The following is a 21,323-nucleotide window of genomic DNA, read 5'->3' as shown; positions in this document are numbered from 1 at the left end:
AGCTTTTGGAAATGTCTTAAAATTCAGTGTATGTGCTTGTTCTTACAGATGTCATTTGTTTTGTTATGTTTGTGGTTTTTTTTAAGGCCAAAGGCACTTTGTTGTACCTTGGTAGTAATGTGAAGTCAGGACTGTTTTGTTGTGTTTTTTTTTTTAAGGCCAGAGGCACTTTGTTGTGCCTTGGTAGTAACGTGAAGTCAGGACCTGTCCCATTTTTTTTTTAAGGGTAAGGTGCAGGAAAAACTAGAAGAGTGAAGTGCCTCTGACGGCCACACCCCTCACCCCCCCCAAAAAAAAACCAAAACACGCCAAAAACCAAAACCAACAGCAAGTGTGCAGATCAGTATAGCACTAGGTTGGCAGAGTTCACCCCCCAGGGGAGGTGGAGGAGGGCAGTCTGTGTTCTCTATACTGTCCCAAAACTTCATGCTCTTTAAAAAGAGGCAGGAGACAACTGAGAGTGTAAAGCTTCTCTTCCATTCTCCAGAGCTGTCAAGCCCAAGGGTGTTGCAGACTGAGCCATTTCTGAGTGCTTTTATTTCATCTTTCTGCCAAATCCTTGCTGATACAGAGACTTGTTTGAGTAGGCAGACTTGTCTGGTTCAACCAGCAAAATCGTGCAGGGAGGATGCATGCAGTGGAACCAGAAGTGCAAGTGCTCTTTAATGTAAACATGGACCACTGAAACCAGGGGAATAGCCATGCCCTTGTTGGCTCCATTTGCAATATGTTGTAAATATTCTCAAACTTAGTGCAGAATACCCTGCACTAATACTGCTCTAAAACAGGAGAAATGTGGCATTATTTCAATTTAGAGTGGACAAAGCTCCTATTTCAAGCTGTAAATGTCTAATTAAAAGTGAAATTAACAAGTTAGAAAACTATTAAATACTTAATGTGACAGCTCAGTGGTTTTTATTTGTGTGGAAAATGTCTTGCAATGTAATCTCGAGTGGGTCGAGTTTCTGGCAATTACACAGGATTTGCTTTTGAAATATTCGAGTAGTGAAAATTCTGAGGGAATTAGGGAATTAAGATCACTTTCCAGATCAAAGCTGAGATGCAGCTTGGGCGGCTGGTTGTGAGAGAAGCCTTTGTTACATTGGAGTGCTGGTTATTTGGTGGCTTACACTAGGTTTGTCTACAGGATGATCAGTTGAGTGGCACTGATCTGAAGTATTAAGGAGATGCTAGTCTGTCTGTTAAGCTTCCTTGGAGAGATCTGTATGGCAGTAATATTCTGTATTATCCTCTATAGTTAAGACTCCAAGGTCCTGGCCATGTCTAACTTGACTTCACTATCGCTTAAAAATGCTGTAACCACCCTGCTTTTTTAAAGGACTCATCGTATTTTTAGATAACAATCTTTGTTGCTCTGATGCTTTTTGGGATGCTTCGATACAGCATGTGTGTACCACTCACCTTCACACTCTTGCAGTGTAGGGCCCCATTACAGCAGATTAAATAATTCTGTTTCTTGTGAGTATGTGTTGACAGAATCATCAAAGCTCCTTGCTCATGCTGACTATAGATAGTATCAGGCTAAACCACATGCTTTGCTGTAGTGTAGAGTCAGAGCAGTACCAGCAGCCTGAATTTCTGTTGCACTGCAAATAAGGTAATGGAGATGACTTGTGGCAAACTTTACTAGCTGCACTTAATAGCTTTGTGAATGTTCCTCTTGCAGAAATAAGCTGAACTGTCCCTCTTCAAAGAAGAGTATTTATGACAGCAGTCATGAGAGCTAAAATTCAGGGATGCTGGCAGTTTTGGGAAGTGAGGTTTAGCTAATCCTCAGAATGGAGGACCTTGATGACTCAACCAGCTGTTTTAACAGGATGAAGCAGTATCAGCCTTCTTTATAAGCTTACTCTGTGATGGGGCAGCTATAGTCACAGCCAGTTGGCTCTGGCTAGGTCGGTTTACTAATATTTCAGGGAAGGAGCCAAGCTTATCATAAATTAGTAATTCTTTCCTTCTCTGCTCCTCCAAACAAGGCAGTGTAATTTACACCAAAGTATGGACATAGCTGACAGTAAAGTGATTTTTTTTTTTGTTCTGTTAGAGAATAGTGGAATGGGAGAATGCTGCTAGAGATCCTGTGACATAAAGAGCAAAATTAATACTTACTGAGAAAATACTTTCATTAGAGGAATTCCTGCTTCATTAACATCTTTATTTGAGATGGAAATGTTAAACAAATCCCACTGAAATGTCTTGCCTTGTGTGATTGGTAGTGATTCCAACTTCAGTGTGAAGAGTTATCTGCTCCAGAACTATAAACTGTAAGGATCTGTTGCTTTGTTATAAACTACTTTGGTTTGAGAAACTAATCTTGGCTAAATGAAGTAGTGAATAGTCTTCAAATAAAACCACATGTTGTGATTATAACTGATTCTGCCTTGACTCTTCTGTAGCTCTTTCTTGCATTTAAAGAAAAATCACAGACTTGGAATAGTCTGTGCATATTCAACTAAGACAGTATTGCTCAGTCCTTTTTGTGGTTGGTACAAGTTGTTGAGTTTTGGTTTTGGTGGTAGGTTTGGGGGTTTTTTAGTTCCCCCAAAGGCCTAGTTCTAAACAATTTGAAAATAAGTGAACTTTGTAGGTAAAACTTGTTTCCCTCAGATAAGCATTCTGCTAAACTTTATTCCGCTAATATGTTTAATATGACCTCTGTTTTGATCTGAAGTACAGCATTTTGTTTCCAGTGTAGAGACTGGGTTCTGATGAAGCAGAACTGAACTGAAAGGTGGCTGCTGTTCCGAAAGTATGAACTAACTAAATACTAGAACAAACTTAGATGCCTGGAGAAAGAAGAGCAGGTGGCTTCGGTGAGGAAGAGGGCAGGAGGCTCTTGACACTCACACTGTCTGCTTTTTGTCCCAGCATATTGGAGCAGAATCTGGGTAACACTTCATATGCAGGCCTTTGCTATTGCCATGTTGCATCTGCTCTGTGCTTCAGTTTTCAGTGTAGATATCTGTCAGTGCTGGTTAGGCCAAGATCACTCTATGGAATCTTGTAGGTCTGAGCTTTAGACCGCCCTGAAAGTGTGAATGTTCATATTTGCTTCTCCTGTCTACTCCCAGGTCCAAGGCAGATCAGGTAGAACAGAGATCAGATATCCAGTCCTTGAAAGAACACTGAGTATAGAAATCTAATCAAATAGGATTCCATAAAAGTAACTGCTCTCCTGGGCAGGGATGTTAGCAGTGCATGTACAGGTTTAGAATAATAGTAAAGACTTATTGATAGAAACTGTTTGTAAAGGCTTTCAAGTACAGATTTTCTGTATGTGAAATGTTAGTTAAGGAAACCTGTTTCCGTGCAGTTACTACAACATCTAGTAGATCAAGCTGGCTGGTTGTTTTGTAGGTGGCTTGCACTTGGTGCTGATCTAAAAAGTGATGCTGTCAGGAGTTGCTTAGAGAAATGTCTTAAAACAGCTCTGAATAACAATGCAGCTCAAATTAGGATATGCAAACCTGTTATTCATACTACAAACAAGAGAAAAAACAAGCTGGAAGAGTGTCCTCAGCTTGCACAATGACTTGTGCATACAATGAGGAAAGCTTCTGCTGACCTCCTCAGCTGCTAACATCTCCCCATGGCATACTGTTGCAATAGAGACTTTCTAGTGGATTTCCTGGGATCGTGTTCTGTTCTTGTATGTAAAGTATCCTAGAGCTCTTAGTTCTGCTCAGAGTGCTGTTTCGTGACTGGTGTGCATATGACTGCTTGGAAGATACTTGGATGGAATGTTTTTGTAGCTTTAGTCATGAAGTTGACAAGTTATTGAACTTTGCTGCTGTCCATGCTAACTAAACTTGACTACATTAATATGACTGGAATTTAGGATTACACTTGACTTGCCAAATTCTGGAAGCTGCATGTGGTAGACATTGGAAGCTCTGTAGGTTCCTTTGTAGGTGAGAATGTGATTCATCTGCCCTGGTTTTGACATTGCTTTGGAATGAGATGATCATAGTCTCAGAAACTTCTTATCCTGATAAGGTCTCTATTGAACGCTGCTGAGGGTGACAGTCTTGAATACAGGCAGATGTGTGTACCCACCAAACACTTGCTGACCCTTAAGAGTGGAAATGTGCATCAGACACTGAGGAGAAAATGAAGGTGGCATTTCTGATATGCTGGGTGTGATAGAGGAATGTGGCACTGAATGCTTCCTGGTGAGATACTGGCTTCCTTTTAGATGCGGACTCACGAATCAGACTTCTTCCAATCCTTTTAACTACCCCAGTTCTTCCCTTCCTCATATTACCCCCAGAATTCAGTCGCTGGTGGAAATGGTAGTGGGTTTTTTTGTTCAACCTCTACTTTAACTTGGGTGATGTAACTGTGCTGGATTGTGGTGTGATGGGATACACAGCATGCTTCAAACAGGCTGCCAAAGAAGGCTCTTCAGGAAACAGTATCTCTCAATTTCTACCAAAATTACATACCAATACTAATTCGAATATACATTCTAAACTGCTGCTGAGAATCTTAATTCTGGCAGCCTAACTCTTTCAAAGCTTTAAACAATATTACAGAATTCAAAGGTTTTCATCAGTATGTTTTCTATTTCCAGTGGTTTATGGAAGCAGATTTGGACAGGATAGTAACTGGAACACCAGCTCCAACTTCAGAGGGAAGACTTGAGGCTTTGCACTTTAGTTACTGGGTTCAGACATTTGCTTACTGGCAAGCAAATGGGGAGGGAGCAGGAAAGGACCTTCCTTCTGTGTATGGTAAGTGTGGGATGTTGAAAAAGGACTGCTTTGAGTATGTGTAAACAGAAGGCTTTTATGGCATGAAGACTGCTGCAGAAAGCAAATGTCTCAAAATAGGTCATCATTCTTGCTTGTCTTTCTGACTCTCGGGTAAATTGGTGCATGGGAGCAGATCCTGGTCTAGGTAAACTGGGTTACTGGGTCAAATCAGTAGCTGGATTTCTGTGGTCTGTGAGAGAGAGCTGGCTTTGAGACCTTTATGTTGAAATCAGTGTCTTTAGGAGCATTAACAATGCCTGTCGGAGACCACTGCTGTGGGCTTAAGGGACTATAAAAAGCAAGACTACCAAAGACCTTTCAAGCTTCTGGTTAGGGTGTTAACAGTCAGTTATTAACTAAGTAGCTAACCTGAGCTTTCAATTGTCTGTCTTCAGGTATGCCACAACTCATGTGAACATGGAGCTACAGAACTTACACAATCAAGAAATCATGGATTTTAAACCAAGTGGCTACAAGATGAAGTTAGTGCATTGTAGAGCTGTGGTGGGGCTGTGGTCTCAGTGGTTGTGGGATGGCAGAGACATGCAGAAGGGATGTGTGCCATGAAAACAGCTGAGAGGGGGCTCAGGATGCCAAGTGCCAGAGGGAGCAGGGACATGCTGCTGGAGCCAGGTTTGCACTGCTCCACATCCCAGGCAGAACAAAAAGGCTCCAGTGAAGCCCCTTGCTGTATTAAGCCCTTTTCTCTACCAAGGAAATTACTGCTCTAATTTAAAGCTTGGGATGTGGTGAGAAGAGAGGAAAAAAAAAGCTAAATATTTCAGTTTTGGCCCTAACCTGAGCACCTACAAACACATAGCAGTGCAGGAGGCAGGGACAGGCTCTGGTACCCATGGTGGGGAGGACACCCATCACTGGGCAGAGAGCACCAGGCATGTCAAATGTCATCCCAGCTTGGATGATTCCAGTACCCACCAGGAGCCCTCTTGGACTTGTGGATTAAATTCAGCTATTATTAATGCATGACATTCTGCTGATAGCCAACTATCAATCAGTATTATTGACTCCAGCAAATACTGCTCTGAGCCTATAACTGTATTAATTTTGCCCAGAATGAAAAAAAAAAGGCAAGAAAAAAAAGCACACTGCATGAAAGCGGTATTCCTATGGCTTCATTTTGGAAAGACATTCAGATCTCAGAAATAGGGCTTGAAGTGTTTGTGGCGAGGAATAAGCTTAATTAGATTCATGTCTGTGAAATCTCCATCTGTTCCACAGACAAATATCCGAGATTTCTTCCAGCTCTATGGAGACACAAGGATTGGCTCCTCTCCCTGTTCCCCCAGTCTGAGAGATCTGCACATATGATTATTATCTGGTGCTGTTTCAGACAATACAAGATGCCACACAACCTCTGAGCACAGAGCAAATATCACAACATTTTGTTCCATGATTACTTCCACTCAGTTCACTTCAGCATCCTGAAAATCCTTTGCTGGGTTATTTTCACATGAAAGGCTTTCTGGAAGTTGGACATAACACACATTCATTATGAAATTACCTCATGTGTTCAGGATTGAGAAAAAATCCTTGGCTTTTGAGAAAGCTTTGTGGGCTTATTAAAAGCAAGAGCTCGTTATGCACATCATGCTGCCAAATGAAAAGCTCCCTCCTCTCTTCTCAGGCTTGTAAGCTGCTTTGTGTGCTCAAGACATCTCTTTCCAGTGTCCAGCACATTCTCATTGTGCTAACCTGGAATGAAATACCATTCCATGACAGAAGTGGGCCACCGAGCGGCCCCATCATCACTGGGAAGAGATCATGGGGAAACCATCAGCAGCGACCCCTGTGCCGCAGGGAACTGTTGTACCCGAACCACGTGTCCAGAGAAAAGCTGGAGCAGGAACAATGTTGCCAAAACCACAGCTGGCTATAAACACCATAGCTTGAGCCAAAGCCAGCCGTGACTGCTCCCAAATCCACATCCATGTGGTACCATGGCAAGCCCATCCCACCACCCAGGAAAAGGAGCCCAAATGGGCCTCTCAGCACAAAGGGCCACTGAGTACAGCCCTGAGTACATGGTGTTACGGAAATGCAGCTCTTAACAAGGTGTGTCCCAAGGTGTTGGGATTGGATACACGGACTGGGAGCAGAGCATGGAGATAGAGCACCAAACACTAGTAACCCTCAGGAAAGTGAGGTTAACCTCTTGCTGATGAAGCTACCCACAACGATGTGTTTCCAGGTCCTGGTGAGACAGTCGGATAAGGAATGTCACCCCAAACCCACTGTGGCTGGGCTGGACCTGATGGTGAGCAATACATAACTGCAAGGATAAGACTACCAAAGCGCACCCATGGAGATCAACTCCAGCAGACAGTGGAATAAGTCAAGGCTCTGATCAGTCATTTACCTAAAAATAACTTATTTCCAGAATAAAAAGCCTTCCAGAGGGATAAATGGAGTTTTTGAGCTAACTGGAAAAAGCTGCACAGAGCAGCTCAGTCTCACATATGACCAAGATCTCCCTCTCTACCCAAAGAGGGCCACACACTGCTGGCAAGCTCCCAAAGGTTTTCCCAGAACTGGGATAATTTGCTCTCACAAGGCAGAGTGATTCACCCAGAGTGGCTGCAATTCACCCCGCATTTCATCTGACTATGGATGAGATGAGCGAGAGCTACTACAAGGATGAGTAAAAAACTTAAGGAGCTTTGTAGAGCTCCTTTTGGTTACCAGCAGATCTCATAACCTCCTGAAATAGGACCTCTTGGTCCCCCTTGCATATCACAAGCCAAGTCAGTGGTGGCATTTGGGCAGGCAGGTTGGTGGGACAATTCGGTACTGAATCCCACCGCATTTGTCATAGCAGATCACATTCTCCATATGGATTATCTGCAAGCCTCTTTCTTTTTCCTAATTCTTTGTTCCCATTTATCTTGCAAGCAATTAAGACTGTTTAAGAAGATGATCACTTTGAAACCTTTTTTCCTCTGATCTGGGATGTTTGTTCCTTAAAATCTAACTTCAAATATTGTGGCATTCTGAATGGTTTCTGTTTCAGTAACAGACTGGTAATTGTAATTAGTTTTATCACAGTCAAAATGAAAAGATCCGCTCCGAATGCGTTCCTTTGAATTCAGTCAAAAGGCACTTCTGGAGCTGACAATCATTTTGACTGGAGTTTGCTGAGAAAGACTCAGATTTTCAACTTACGGGAAAAGCTTATTTTACTGCAGGGCTGAGAATCCACTGCCTCAGAGCTCACTGGCATCGCGAGGTGCTAGCAAGAACCAGAGCAAATATTTCTCTGGGCTTCCATTTTCATGCAATATGGTTTAGATTACACTTCAGTGGATTCAGGAGAGGAAGCTGGGGTGGCGAGAGGGAAGGACGTGAGTAGGTAAGAAGGGAAGGAGGCAGCACTTGGAAAAATGGAAGGAAATGGTCAAATAAAGGAAAAAATGATGCACAGAAAAGGTGAGGAGGGAACGGCAGGATTGAGAGTAGATCACACAGAAGCTCAGAGTTACAGACTGAATAGATAAGGATCATAAGGAAATATATAAGGATAATGTATCAAAGGATTGCTGTTTGGCACTTCAGGAATGGCTGTGAGTCAGTAGAGGTGGCAAAAAAAGGAAAAGGGGGGATAAGCAACAAGAAAATACCAAGAAGATGCTAAAAATGGTAACACATTGAAATAGCCAATATATGGCTCAAAATGCAGTTTTCCATGTTTAGGCAACTTTTGCAGTAAGAGCAATGTGTCCAGGAGGGAGGATGGAGGATGTGGCTGGGCAGAGGCTGGTGCTGGGTTACAGTGGGGCAGGAGCCAGTCAAGCCTCAAGGTCAGCACAAACCATCCCCACACACAGTGGTCGTTTCACCTTCCTTTTGTTCTTCCAGGTACCAGACCTGATTCCACTCCGTGTTGGGAATCCCTGCTGGGCAGTGGTTTGATTCACTTTGCGCCAGGTAAAGATTATCCTTTGTACAAGTTGTTCCATGGGTGATGTATCCTCTTCCACTAGCTGGAACATGCTGCTTCTTTCAAGGCTTTGCCCTCTAAATCATTCCCATGTCACTGTGGAGAATGCAATATATATTACGGTAGGCTGCAGCACCTGTATAGTGCTAGTGGGACATAGAGGAGATAGGGATAGGAGAATTAGAAATTGAACTGTATATAAACTTCTGCAGTCATATTTTCAGATGAGCAAGAGCAGGGGCAGCTTTGTAAACCAGCAACCAAGAGCAAGGTTAATTGGGGATAATTGTCATGAAAACTACAAGTAAAGTAGCACAAAACACAAGTAGGTATGAAAAAGGTAGCTGAAAGTAGCTGCTCCAGGAATGTTTTTTTGCAAAGGTTCTAGACATCAAAAGTCAACTGAATAAACAGTATGGTAATTTAGGTGATCTTGGAAAATAGATTTTAAAGGGCAAAATGGGGCAAACCAGAAAATTATGGCTCAGCAAAAAATCCAGGAGAAAAAAAGCTTGGAGGGGAAAATGAATGCAAGTAAGACACTTGCAAGCCTTATTATATACATACCTACGTATGTATAGATAGATTAACTCATGCATGTGTGTGTAATTACAGATATACAGTACGGTGGGCATATATAGTTATATATATATAATTTTCAGGTCCTTTCCAACTCTAACTATTCTATGATTCTATATATAACTATGTAGTGTATATGTATATATATACACACTATTGATAAAAAAAAAGAAGCCAGCACAAAACCAACACTTCCTGCACCAAACTGAAGATGAGTGAGTTTCAGAGAGGTTAACTTGACCAAAGTCCAAGGCCTTGAGAAGGAAAGCAAGTTGTTTGATGAGTTGGACCAGGGTTTAAACGGCATCTGACTGAGGATGGTTATGACCAGAATATAGTGAGGGCGAGATCCAGCCACCCAGCAGCAGAATGGATGGATGCCAGAGAGCTGGAATAATCTGAACATGCACAAAACAGGGAGCTCAGCATGTGTGCAGAAAGCCCCAATGGGGGGAAGGCAGGGTACAACCTTGAACCAACTGGGAGGTACCCTGCAATTATCAGCAAGTAGTGATGGCCACAAACTGGGGAACCTTTGTCTCTGCTCAGGAGAGCAGCAAACCACGATTCACAAAGTGCCTTTTCTTTGCTATGAGGAGCGCCTCCCCATGCCAGATGGATGGTGGCACATCCAGGGTTATTCCAGCCGGTGGGCTGATGCATGTGAGCTGCAAGTGCAGGGGCAGGAGCAGGGGTGCCAGCCTAGAAAGCAGAGCAGCAGGGACAACCTCCATGGGACAGCGCTGGGAGCAGTAGGGCAGGATTCAGTGTTAACACTGATGTGAAGGTACTGTCATGCAGGTCACCCTTGGAAAACATTAAAGGGCAATTTAAGCACTTGGAGAGGAAAGGACTGAGTTGTAACAAGGAAAAATATTAGCTGGAAAATGCAAGAAGCAGCAGAATATGTTATATCATTCACTAGCACACATTGCTGGCTGGGGAGAGGATAATCCCACTCCATTTTTTATGCCACATTGGAGCAAGCAGTGAATAAATGGGAATAATCCTGTGACAGCAGATGGTGCCTGTGTGCTATTAACTCCCAAGCAGTGTGTCTCAGCAGCAAGACAAAAGCAGGTTGGTTCAAGGGCAAGTACTTTAGGGATGTTCCAGCATTGCATCAGGTTCATGTGAGTTGTGGGGAGTGGATTTTAGAAGCTGGTCACATCTGCACCACATAAAATATAATGATCAAAACTCAAACCACACACCAAAAGGAGGCAACAGCGGCAGAACCATCTCATTTACCAAAGGAGAACAAGGGGAAAAGAAAGGTCCATAAAGCAAGAGATGAGGATGGGAAGGTCAAGGGAGAGGTGAAAGGATAGTGGAAATTGAGACTAAATAACACCATTTAAGAGGCAATTTTAATCAGCTACAAAAAGAGAGGTAAATGCAGCCCCAGTTGCAAGCGCAGATACCTGCCACAGCAGCTAAGGATGGGTGCTGCAGCCAGCTGGAGCATTACAGGGCACTAACTAGATATTCCTGAAACACCATGGAGGCGCAGGTTTCTTTCTGAGCAGTTACAAGACAGAAGGACACAAAAAGGAACTAATTGCACAGGTGTTTTTTACTTGATAATGTCAAATCACAGCTGAAGAAGATCAAATATACAACCAATAGTTACCCACATTGTCGTAATACTGCTAGTAACACTAGCATTTAGAGCTAAACCACGCTTTCCTTGCTTAAGGCCCTTCTCTCTGACTTTGAAGGTTTGGTCTCAAGACATGATGTAAATCATCTGGAGAGTTTTCTTCACCTCTGCTCAATGAAGGATATTCCTATTCTGGGAAAGCAGGGTTAGTCTTTCTGATAACAGGAAGAGAGATACTGAAGGTACTTGGGCATCTGAGTTCTCTGCTTCCCAAAGTCACGCAGGCACCTCTGCAATTGCAAAGCAGCTTCCATCAGGAAGGAGGAACACACAGATGGACTCTCAGTTCCAGGTGGTGTGAATTTTCTGCACACTCATTAAACATGGCATAAAACTCCCTAAAGTAATAATCCAGCGATTTTCACCCAAAGTAAAGCAATAGGTACCAGGGCAGTACAGCACAGGGCTGGCAGCATGTACCCTCAAATCCCACTCACTCTGGGACTCATAGTGCACTCAGGAGAACAAAACGAGCATCTGCTTCAGTTAAATTGACATTCAAGCCAGTGGCCATTTGGTAGATGCTGTTTAAGTACAGGAAAATATACTGTGATGCCAGAGCTAAATTCCCCTATGTTTTAGAACTTAGCAGTACGTTCAGACTCCACCCTTACCACCAATGTGTTGATTTTAAAAGACAACATGATACTAAACCCTTGCAGTGGTATTTGCATCACACACAGCCTCCCTTGATGAGTAAACGTGTGCCTTGCTTGCTGTGAGAACTCAGAAGTTGTAGAACACTTCTGAGCCCAGTGCTTTTCTTTGCCTGATGTGAAAATGACTTATTGTTGTAAAGAGTGTAAAATAAATAAATGTGTTTGTGTTTGAAAAGAAGCTGTGGAAAATACATCAATATTTGTAATTACAGTGGCAGCTGTTGCTCTGTGAGAAGGTGGCTTTCTCATGCATCCTGTACCCATTCTCCTCACCCTATCCCCACTATGGCCCTTCCTTCCCATGTGCCTCATGCCTGTATATATCCTGTCCCTCCATGCACCCTGTGATGCTCCCTGAACACCAGCTAAACTACAGGCATTGTTAGCACAGGGTACTGCAATGAAGGGCAGGACAATGTGGGTTAGCCAGAACAGCTGAGCCTTCCCAGTTTGGATTTGCCCTACCTCAAACAATAACTTCAAGGAATTGGACATTATTGAGAGCTAATAACAGCTACCAAATCTGGTTCATATTGACCAAGGAGTTCAAGTGCATTACAGCACAGAAATATAGATGGGCAAAGAGCATAACTGTATGAGACTATAGCCTTAGAAACACAGGCTTAAAAAAATCATCAAAGGACAGAAGTCACGAAGGTGCTGCAGGGAAGGCTGAAAAGGCCGAGCTGACGAGGAGGAAAATGGAGTAAGTCCCCAGAGGACTGAAAGATTTCCAAATCCCTGTTCTCCATTTCATAATCTCAGTAAATTAACAACTATCACATCAAGCAGCCAACAGCCTGAGGAGTTAAATAAGCTTTTTGCTACCAGCACATGTAATCCCCAGTGAATTCCAAACAAATTGTTTACTTGAACATATAGGTACTGTAATCAATATCCCGATTACAGCAGAGCTGTTACAAGGTTAAAAAATATAATTTTAGGCATGTAAAACTCTGCCAGTTTGGACAGAGACTGGGCAGGAGCAATCGGCACTTCTTAAAGTCTTTGAAATTTAGTAAAAGGGCTGAAGTTGTGTAATTACCAGTGAGAGGCGTTGTAGCAAAGCAGATAATTATACAGTACAGGAGCATTTTGAGTTGATGTGGTAGTAATCATAGTCAACACAGAAGTGCCCAGCAGAAGGAGCCACATACAATAAAAGCAATTGCCGTGAATGTGTACAGCACAAATTACCTAAAAGATAAAGGCAGATACAGACACACAGCTGGAGCTGACAGATCTTAATAAAGATTTGTGGGTTTCTACATGCAATAGGATACCTTAAAAAGCAGCAGTCCTTACCCTGTGGATGGTACCCCCCAGAAACCATCACGTCAGCCTGAATGGGGCACCAATATTAGTGCTCCATGCGGGGAACCAAGGGGAACCAGCGGGGAACCAGCACCAGTCTGTGACAATATTGACACTGCTTGTCATGGGAAACACCAGTTATGTCCAGGGTGCTGCTGCTGTGCATGAAACAGATACATCAGTGAGCTGATGTAGAGTACCAATGTTCTGAAAGGAACTCTAGGGGAAAAGATTCAGTAAATAGACCTCACTTTGAAATTCAGCCTTTCAGATTACCACTTGGTACAGACCGTCCACCAGTCTGCATTAAAAACAGGCGGATTGAACACAGCACCTAAAACACAAGCTTCAAGCATAAATCACTTGTGTGTGTGTATATTTACACATCTCCACAAACAGCATTTTGGAATCTCTTGGCTTGATGATAGAACAGGCTCCATGCAAGATTTCACTTCCCCGTGCTGGCAGTGCTCTCTCCCACTCCTCATTACAGCCATTTCACCCCTGAGCTGTCTCTTCGTATGTGTTGTCCTGGCACCAAATACAGTGGGTCCTCTGCAGTCCAAAAAGATGCAGTCTCAGGCAGCAGCGTGCCATCATCCTCCGCTGCACCCAGGTACAGGGAGAAGGAAAAGGCTCCCCCACATCCCATCCCATCGCATCCCATCCCCTCCTGTCAGTTTGATTTCTCATGGCTCTAACATATGAATAGCTTTTCAGATCTCTAATTACAATTGCGGTTTCATTCCAGGGGAATAAACTCCCCCTAAAATGGCTGTTTGTTGGAACACCCTGATTAACAGACTTTAATGCTGTAAAAGACATAATCTGGGAGCTATGCGAGATGTTGTCCTTCAACACATCCTGATGTCTAGGAGGGAAAGATTTATTGATTTGAAAATAAGCAGATAAATAGGAGACAGGAATTGCTGTGAAACATATACCTGGCTGATCAGATGCAATTAGCAATATGAAAAGGGTGACAAAACAGCATTAAGGAGGTGAAGAAGTGCATAAATCCAGTTCTTAAGGGCATTTTCTAACTGTCCTTACACTGGTGCCAGGGGTTGTCTAATGTTATATTAGACATTAGTGGATCTGCACTGGCAGAGAGCTTGAGCTTGTGCCTTTCACTCCTTGCTAACACAGACTGTAATTCCTGAGAGCCACACTTCCAGAGAAAAGAGCCGTATCTTGCCAACAGTAATCACTTACAAACCCAGGTAACTTCTGGGAGCTTATTCGGAAGAAATCAACAGCAAACACCTGTAGGTTTATACAGTGCAGCTGTGAGCATTGCTGTCAACATTTCCACTACTGAAGGATGAAGCCAGACTTGATTCAAGTGTCATCTTTTCCAAAGTTTAACAGCCCTGAAAACAAAACAAACCCGTTGTCCTTGAAGATGTCTGAGGATCATAGCGAGGTAAGAAAGTGTAACTGATGTTACTGAGTTGAGGCTGTAGCTCATGGTGTGGTGGCTGTGCAAAAAGAGCTCTTTGATACAGCATGGGCTTCTTCAGCCTGGAGATGTGAAAGCTTTGGGGAGACCTTTGAGCAGCTTCCAGTGCTTAAAGGAGCGACAAGAAACCTGGAGAGGGGCTTTGGACAAGAGCCTGTAGGGACAGGGCAAGGGGGAATGGCTTTAACCTGATGGAGGGGAGATTGAGATGAGCTTTTAGGCTCATCTCAGCTCTTCCCTGTGAGGGTGCTGAGGTGCTGGCACAGGGTGCCCAGAGAAGCTGTGGCTGCCCCATCTCTGGCAGTGTCCAAGGCCAGGTTGGATACGGGCTTGGAGCAGCCTGCTCTAGTGGCAGGTGTCCTTGCCTGTGGCAGGGGGTTGGAATGGGACGAACTTTAAGATTCCTTCCAACCCAAACAAGTCTGGGATTCTATGTATGATTCTATGGACATACCAACCAGCTCCCAGGACACTTCACTCCTACCATGATGGGAATTAAAGCCATTCAGCAATACCCAGGTCCAGTCCCAGGCCTTGCTGTGAATCCTGATCTACCTGCAGAGGCTGCTCCCAGAGCCAGGGTCCTCCATGCCTTTGAAGCCGTAGAAAATCAGGTAGTGCCACCAGATCTCCTTGGAGAGTGAAGCAGAGCACTTCTGTGACCTGTTGCTGGCAACCCTAACTATCTATGATTTTATGTGTGCTTTTCCCTTTGAGAGCTGCGAGAGAAGAGCCCTCATACTCAGAGGGGCTCTATGAGTGGATGGAGCAGTGGCAGCAGGGTCCCTGGCTGGTGGCTCCCAAAGCTTTCGGGTGGCATTTAGCGATAGCGGGGCTTCGCTTTGCACGCTAGGGGAGAACAAATACAAGCCCATCAAAGCGAGCTCCCGGAATTAGAGACGCGGGGCAGTTCTTGCTCTGAAACACTGCCACCTTGTGGCAGCTCCGCTGCAGGACACGCTGCGCCTCACCAGCCTCGCTGGAGGGAGGGACATCGGGCGGCTCGGGTACGGCCCTAAGGCAGAAGGGCTGCTCAGGAAACAAGGAGTAACCTCCCACAGGGGTATGGAAAGCCGCCTTACTCTGGGGAAGCAGGAGATATGGCAAAATGTGTTTTCCAGCTATGGAGTTTCTGTGCCAAAATCACCATCGGGTAGAGGTGACCTCCCTGAATGCTATCAAAGCCACTGCTGGGGTTGGTGTGAGCAGGAATGCAGACAGGATTAGTGTTTTGTGGGTGCAGAGCCATAGAGAAGTCCTGAGGAGGTGCATACGGAGCTGGTTCCTGCTTTCAGCTGGATAACCAGGGTGCATTATGCCATTTAAACAACCTGCAGCATACCCATGCTGTTTCTCTTCCAGCAAGAGCATCATTTATTGTTACCAGGAGCCACCACCAGGCTCCTTGCAGCCCTGCTGCATCTTGCAGGGAAGGAAACTACCATTTGAAGTCCATTTTCTGGGGATATTCATAATCAATGAATATGAATATTCATTGATTTGGACCATTTGAATGCTGTAAGGCCACGTGAGAATGATGTTCAACACAAAGCTTTATTTCTTCATATGTTTGACATATAAATGTTCTTTCTGAATCTTTCACGTTTAGCAGTGAACATCACGTCTGTGTAGGCAGCTCCCTTGCTCCCAGTTATTGCTTATATATACATAAATATGAAAATGTGGGCCAATATTTAGATACAATAAGGGATGGATGGGGTTTATTAATTAGTGTTTCATTACAAAACAAACCTCAACCTTTTAGCATAAACTGAACCCAGGAAAATGAAAACTCAGCTCCCTTTTCTCCCACAGAGCAACTTAGTTTGGGTCCAATTAAAAAGTGGCAAATTCAGAAACAGGGAATAAAACACTTTTTCTGCCAAAGTACATAATGAAACTGCGGCTTTTACTGCCACAATGAATTGCAATGAACACAGCGATGTTGACAAGATGTGGGTATTTCTATGCACAGTAAGAATGGCCAGAGCTGTAATAGTTGTGAATGTAGAAGGATAAGCAGCACATCCCAGCTCTGGAGCACACTGCCCAAGAAATAGAGCTGAGGACAAGATTCAAGAGAAAAAGATGCAAGAGGCCTGAAAGTGTCTGTCATAAACCCCCTAATCAATAGGTCTCTGAGCAAATGTAAAGGCCAACAGGCAAGTAACATAAATGCTGCTGCAGAAGATCTCTGTGCAGTTTTCTGGAAAACATCGAAGCAATTCCTTATCATGCAATCAATGCAAAAGTGATTGCAACTCAAAAAATAAGAAATGAAGACCAAAAAAACCCTGGTTTTAAAGAAATAAAGGAGCTGCTCAACTTAAAGCACTGATTCTCCTGTATTTTATTCTAAAACATTAGAAGTACAAGCCAATGACTTAAGTGTATGAAGATAGGCTGAGGAAGTTGGGGCTGTTCAGCCTGGAGAAGAGAAGGCTGCGTGGAGACCTCATAGCAGCCTTCCAGTATCTGAAAGGGACTACAAGGATGCTGGAGAGGGACTCTTCGTCAGGGACTGTAGTGATAGGACAAGGGGTGATGGATTTAAACTTAAACAGGGGAAGTTCAGGTTAGATATAAGGAAGAAGTTCTTTACTGTGAGGGTGGTGAGGCACTGGAGCAGGTTGCCCAAAGAAGTGGTAAATGCTCCATCCCTGGTGGTGTTCAACGCCAGGTTGGACAGAGCCTTGGGTGACATGATCTAGATTGAGGTGTCCCTGCCCATGGCAGGGGGGTTGGAACTGGATGATCCTAAAGTCCTTTCCAGCTCAAACCATTCTATGGTTCTATGAAGAAAATATCAGAATCAACATATCAGATATTGGCACTTTTGAAAAATGCAGCAGACAACAGTTCCTTCCAGCAGACTTTTTCACACAGACTTTTTCAGAATTATTCACACCCAACACAAAGAAGCCAATCTTAGGAATATACTGCACCAAAACAGTCAAGGGAATGGTTTATCCCATGACCCAGACCAAAAAAACAACCCCAAAATAGAGGCACTAACAAAAAGCCTTGTGTTTAAAACCCAGCAATAGACATTATTTAAAACCAAAAAGTGTCTGGAGGAGCCCAGCTGGGCAAGGAAATGTGGTCCAGTCAGGCTGGGTGGGATGCTGCATCCCACAGGATAACCCTGGGCACCCAAAATTCCCCTCTGCAGGAGCCCCACTGCCCCAGCACTGCCCAGGAAAACTCCTCACATGCAAATTCATGAAGACGCATCCATGCTGCATGCAGATATTCCACCTACAGCATCTGGCACAACCAGCGTGCAGGCAGCCCCTAGTGGGCTCATGGGGTGGGGGGGACACATGGGGCCACGAGACCTCACTGCCACTCACCTGCCTTGGCTGGGCACTGGCCAGAGACATGCTCCATACCCCGGTACCAGCAGTGTGTGCTGTGTGAGGTCTGGAAACACAAACATAAAGGTATTTAATGAAAAGATGGGAAAACGTTAAGAAAAGCTGGGTGAAAAGTACATGGGAATGTGGGCCAGGAGTCGGGTGTGATGGGGTGTGTGTGTGTGTGTGTGTGTGTGTGTGTGTGTGTCCCAATTGGATGAAATATAACCAAAACACGGGGGTTTTAAAGCCCCTTTTATTTGCTTCCTGCATTTTGAGCCACATTTGGTGACACACCCCACCTCTTTTTTACAACTTCGAGGCCTTGGACCTGCCGCCTCGCTGTTTTCCCCAGCAAAAGCCGAGGTCCCTCGTTAGGCTTCACCCACCGACCCTGCGCGCACAGCATCCACCAGCGAACAGGACCCAGCGTCTCCCGCATCGGGCGTTCGCGACCGCTTCAACCGGTCACCTTCAATGCCTGCAGCCGCCACTGCGTGCCCGCGGTCACTCCCCTGCGCGTTTCCTGCGCGTCCTCACAGCGCGCTCCCTGCGCAGCCCCGGGGCCACCCCACCGCCCGTGCGCGCCTTTCCTCCCGGCCTCCGCGACACCAGGGGGCGCTGCGCGGCGGAAGCGCGCCGCCGATTTCCGTCCGTCGCGGCTGAGGTGCGGGGGAGCGCCGGCGCTGCCGCTCGGCCGGAGTCCGCCTGGGCCTCAGCTGTCCCGGTGCCGTCCCGTCCCGTCCCGTAGCCATGCCGCTGGAGAACCTGGAGGAAGAAGGGCTGCCCAAGACCCTCGACTATCGCCCAGCTCCGCTTCCTCCTCAGCCTCCGGCCCCGTTCGCCCGGCCCCGCCGCGCGGGACGAGCTGATGGCGGCCGTGCGGCTCCACAGTGAGTGCGGGCCCCATTAACCTCCTGTGTGCCCCTTCCGTCCCCTGCGTGTCTGTCTGGGGCAGCAGCCGGTCTGAGTGCTCGGGGTAGGCGGTGTGTGTGTGTGTGTGTGTGTGTGCCCTGTCCCCCGTCCCCCGCTGTTGGGGGGGGGGGGGGTGGTGGTGTTAAAAGGCACGGGTTGAGTACTGTGCGGCACTGATCTGAGTGGAGTGCTTAAAAGGGGCCTATGAGAAAGATGGGAAAAGTCCAAGAAGGGCTTGTTGTGATAGGACGTGGGGTGATGGGTTTAAACGAAAAGAGGGGAGATTAAGGCTGGATGTGGAGAAGGCATTCTTTACAGTGAGGGTGGCAGAACACTGGCACAGGTTGCCCAGGGAGGTGGTGGATGCACCATGCCTGATTCAAGGCCAGGCTGGGTGCGGTTCTGAGCAACCTGAGCTCGTTGAAGGTGCCCTTGCACATTGCAGGGGGTTGCACTGGATGAGTTTTGAAGGTCCCTTCCAACCCAAACCATTCTATGATGTTACGAAGTGCAAACGGGAGCAGTGATTGAAAAGGGTCAGAAAAGAAGTGTGACAGTGCGGAAACATTGGCTGTTCCACATCTGGATTTAATAGTTACCTGATCGTAAAGGAGTTAGCTGGCATTGAGGATCAGCCCTAATGTCCTCCAGTGCTGTGCTCTAGAAAAACGCTTGTTGCAGCAGTCAGCAGTAGAAGCCTTCCTGCTTTTCTTTCAGACATGGCTCTGTATTATGAAGCACTCTGCAAGTCTCTGGAGCGGCAGATGGACATGGAGCTGCAGAACAAAATGAAGAAAGCCAACGAGGAAGAGTTGAAATGTCTGGACAACAAATTAGAAGATGCAGAAAAGATCTTGGGGGAGAGTGAGATCCGAGATGCAATGATGGCCAAAGCTGAGTACTTGTGCAGGACTGGGGACAAGGTTGGTGCATGCAGAGGCTTTATGGACTCATATGAAAAACACTGCATTGTAATCCTTTTAGCTAGGCACGTTGAGCACCGAGTGACTTACAGTGTGTTTCCTCTAGGGCACAACTCAAACATGGTGGGAACAGTGGGAATAGGGGAGCTTGTTACTGAAATTCAGGGAAAAAACTAAGTAGCCCTTGTAAGAAAGCCATTTTCCATTTGCAGATGTTTTTTTTTCCTTGTGGTCTTGTAGACTTTTCTAAGGTGTTTACATAGTAAAACTTGAAATCAAGGTACAGAGTTGGTTTTCATAGAGATTTAAAAGTTATATTAGAATCACCTCTTTTAACCTGACTTAAACTGATTCTTTAAGATTATTCAATGTTAGAGTTCTATGGGTAACTAACAACATGAGGACTATCAGCAGAAGACAACACAGGAACTTACAACAGACATTTTGGGAGTATTCTAGGTGCTTTTAACATTCTTACAGTAGAAAATGCTGTCTTGTTAGGAGGGAGCTCTCACTGCCTTCCACAAGACCTATGACAAAACCGTGGCACTGGGACATCGTCTGGATATCATGTTCTATCTCCTAAGGATTGGCTTGTTTTACATGGATAACAACCTCATCACATGGAACATTGAGAAGGCAAAAAAGGCATCAATTCAGTCATTTGAGTGCACTAAAGCACTTTGAGATGAAGTGGAACAAAAGCAATGGAAGGTAAACACCTTGCTGTCAAGAAATGGCTAAGGCTGGTTGTGAGACAGCCACGGGGGGGGTGTGGGGGGGTGGTACCTTGTAGCAGAACACTTCCTATACCTGTTTTTTTTTTTTATGAGAGGGAAGAGAAAAGAAAGGTTAATATTTTGTGTCATCTGTTTTCTAGCGACTGATTTGATTTGAATTTGTAGCTCACCCTCTGCTCCCACTTCTCTGTTCTTAGAAGACAATTTTGAGTGTGATTAGCTTGTACAATTGCCAGCTGAATGCAGCTGCTGCCAGTGGAGCTGGCTCTGTGAAGTGCCAGTTTTACCTCTGGAAGCAGGAGCCCAGTGTCAGCATGCTGCAGTCGTTCCTCCTGCATTTCCACTGCTAGCTTCTGTGTCCCTGTGTTTCCAGGTTTGGAATTTCAGCAGTTCCTGTAGCAAGCTGCTGTTGCCGGTCTCTGCTGGTGCCATGAGACACTAAGGCAGAGGGGACAGGGGGTCTTCCCAGTTAACCACGTTTCTTGGGCTATGACTTTTTATATTGTCTTCTCACAGCAACAAGAATTTGTCTCTGCCTGTGCCCCTGCTCACAGCCACATCAGTTTTGTGTTAGTATGGTTCTTAAAACCATATTAACTTTCAGGTATTTTCTATGCTGCTGGTTGGACAGCTGTGATTTGAGCAGCAAGGGCAGGGAAATACATTGCCACAGCCAAGGCTGACAGCAGTATTTACCTGCACATCTCAGAAGACTGTTGGCACAACTTAGGGGGCTGTAAACTTTTCCTTTCAGCTGAAGCTTACACCGTGCAAAAGCATCTGTCCTGTCCTAAGGAAGCCACTTTCCTCCCCCTCTCACAAAGCCTCCTGGACTGTCAGCAAGCTGTAACAGAAAACAAGTTATTCCTTCTCTGATCACGTGATAGCAGTTGGTTTACTGTACTTTACAAAATGCATTTACATAAGTAAATACTGCTTTTTATTCTTTTTTCAGTCTAATAGAAGAAGAAGACTGGGGCAC

The 21,323-nt window shown here is 45.0% G+C and overlaps 1 protein-coding gene across 1 annotated transcript; it reads left to right on the top strand.

Annotated features, from left to right (window-relative positions):
• The first annotated feature begins 18,516 nt into the window (after positions 1–18,516).
• LOC130592791 (26S proteasome non-ATPase regulatory subunit 6-like) lies at positions 18,517–21,310 on the top strand. The gene is given in 5 exon segments (XM_057397369.1): positions 18,517–18,563; positions 18,565–18,656; positions 19,396–19,601; positions 20,103–20,375; positions 21,297–21,310. Coding segments are annotated over 4 exon segments (531 nt in total). The 3' UTR covers positions 20,289–20,375; positions 21,297–21,310.
• The last annotated feature ends 13 nt before the right edge of the window (positions 21,311–21,323 follow it).

Source organism: Pezoporus wallicus, unplaced genomic scaffold (assembly GCF_028554395.1).
Source record: "Pezoporus wallicus isolate ANWC-B61680 ecotype Strahan unplaced genomic scaffold, APGP_CSIRO_Pwel_v1 contig_8714, whole genome shotgun sequence".
Classification (NCBI taxonomy): domain Eukaryota; kingdom Metazoa; phylum Chordata; class Aves; order Psittaciformes; family Psittacidae; genus Pezoporus; species Pezoporus wallicus.
Note: the sequence above shows the minus strand (reverse complement) of the source record. Positions and strands in the feature narration are given on the sequence as shown.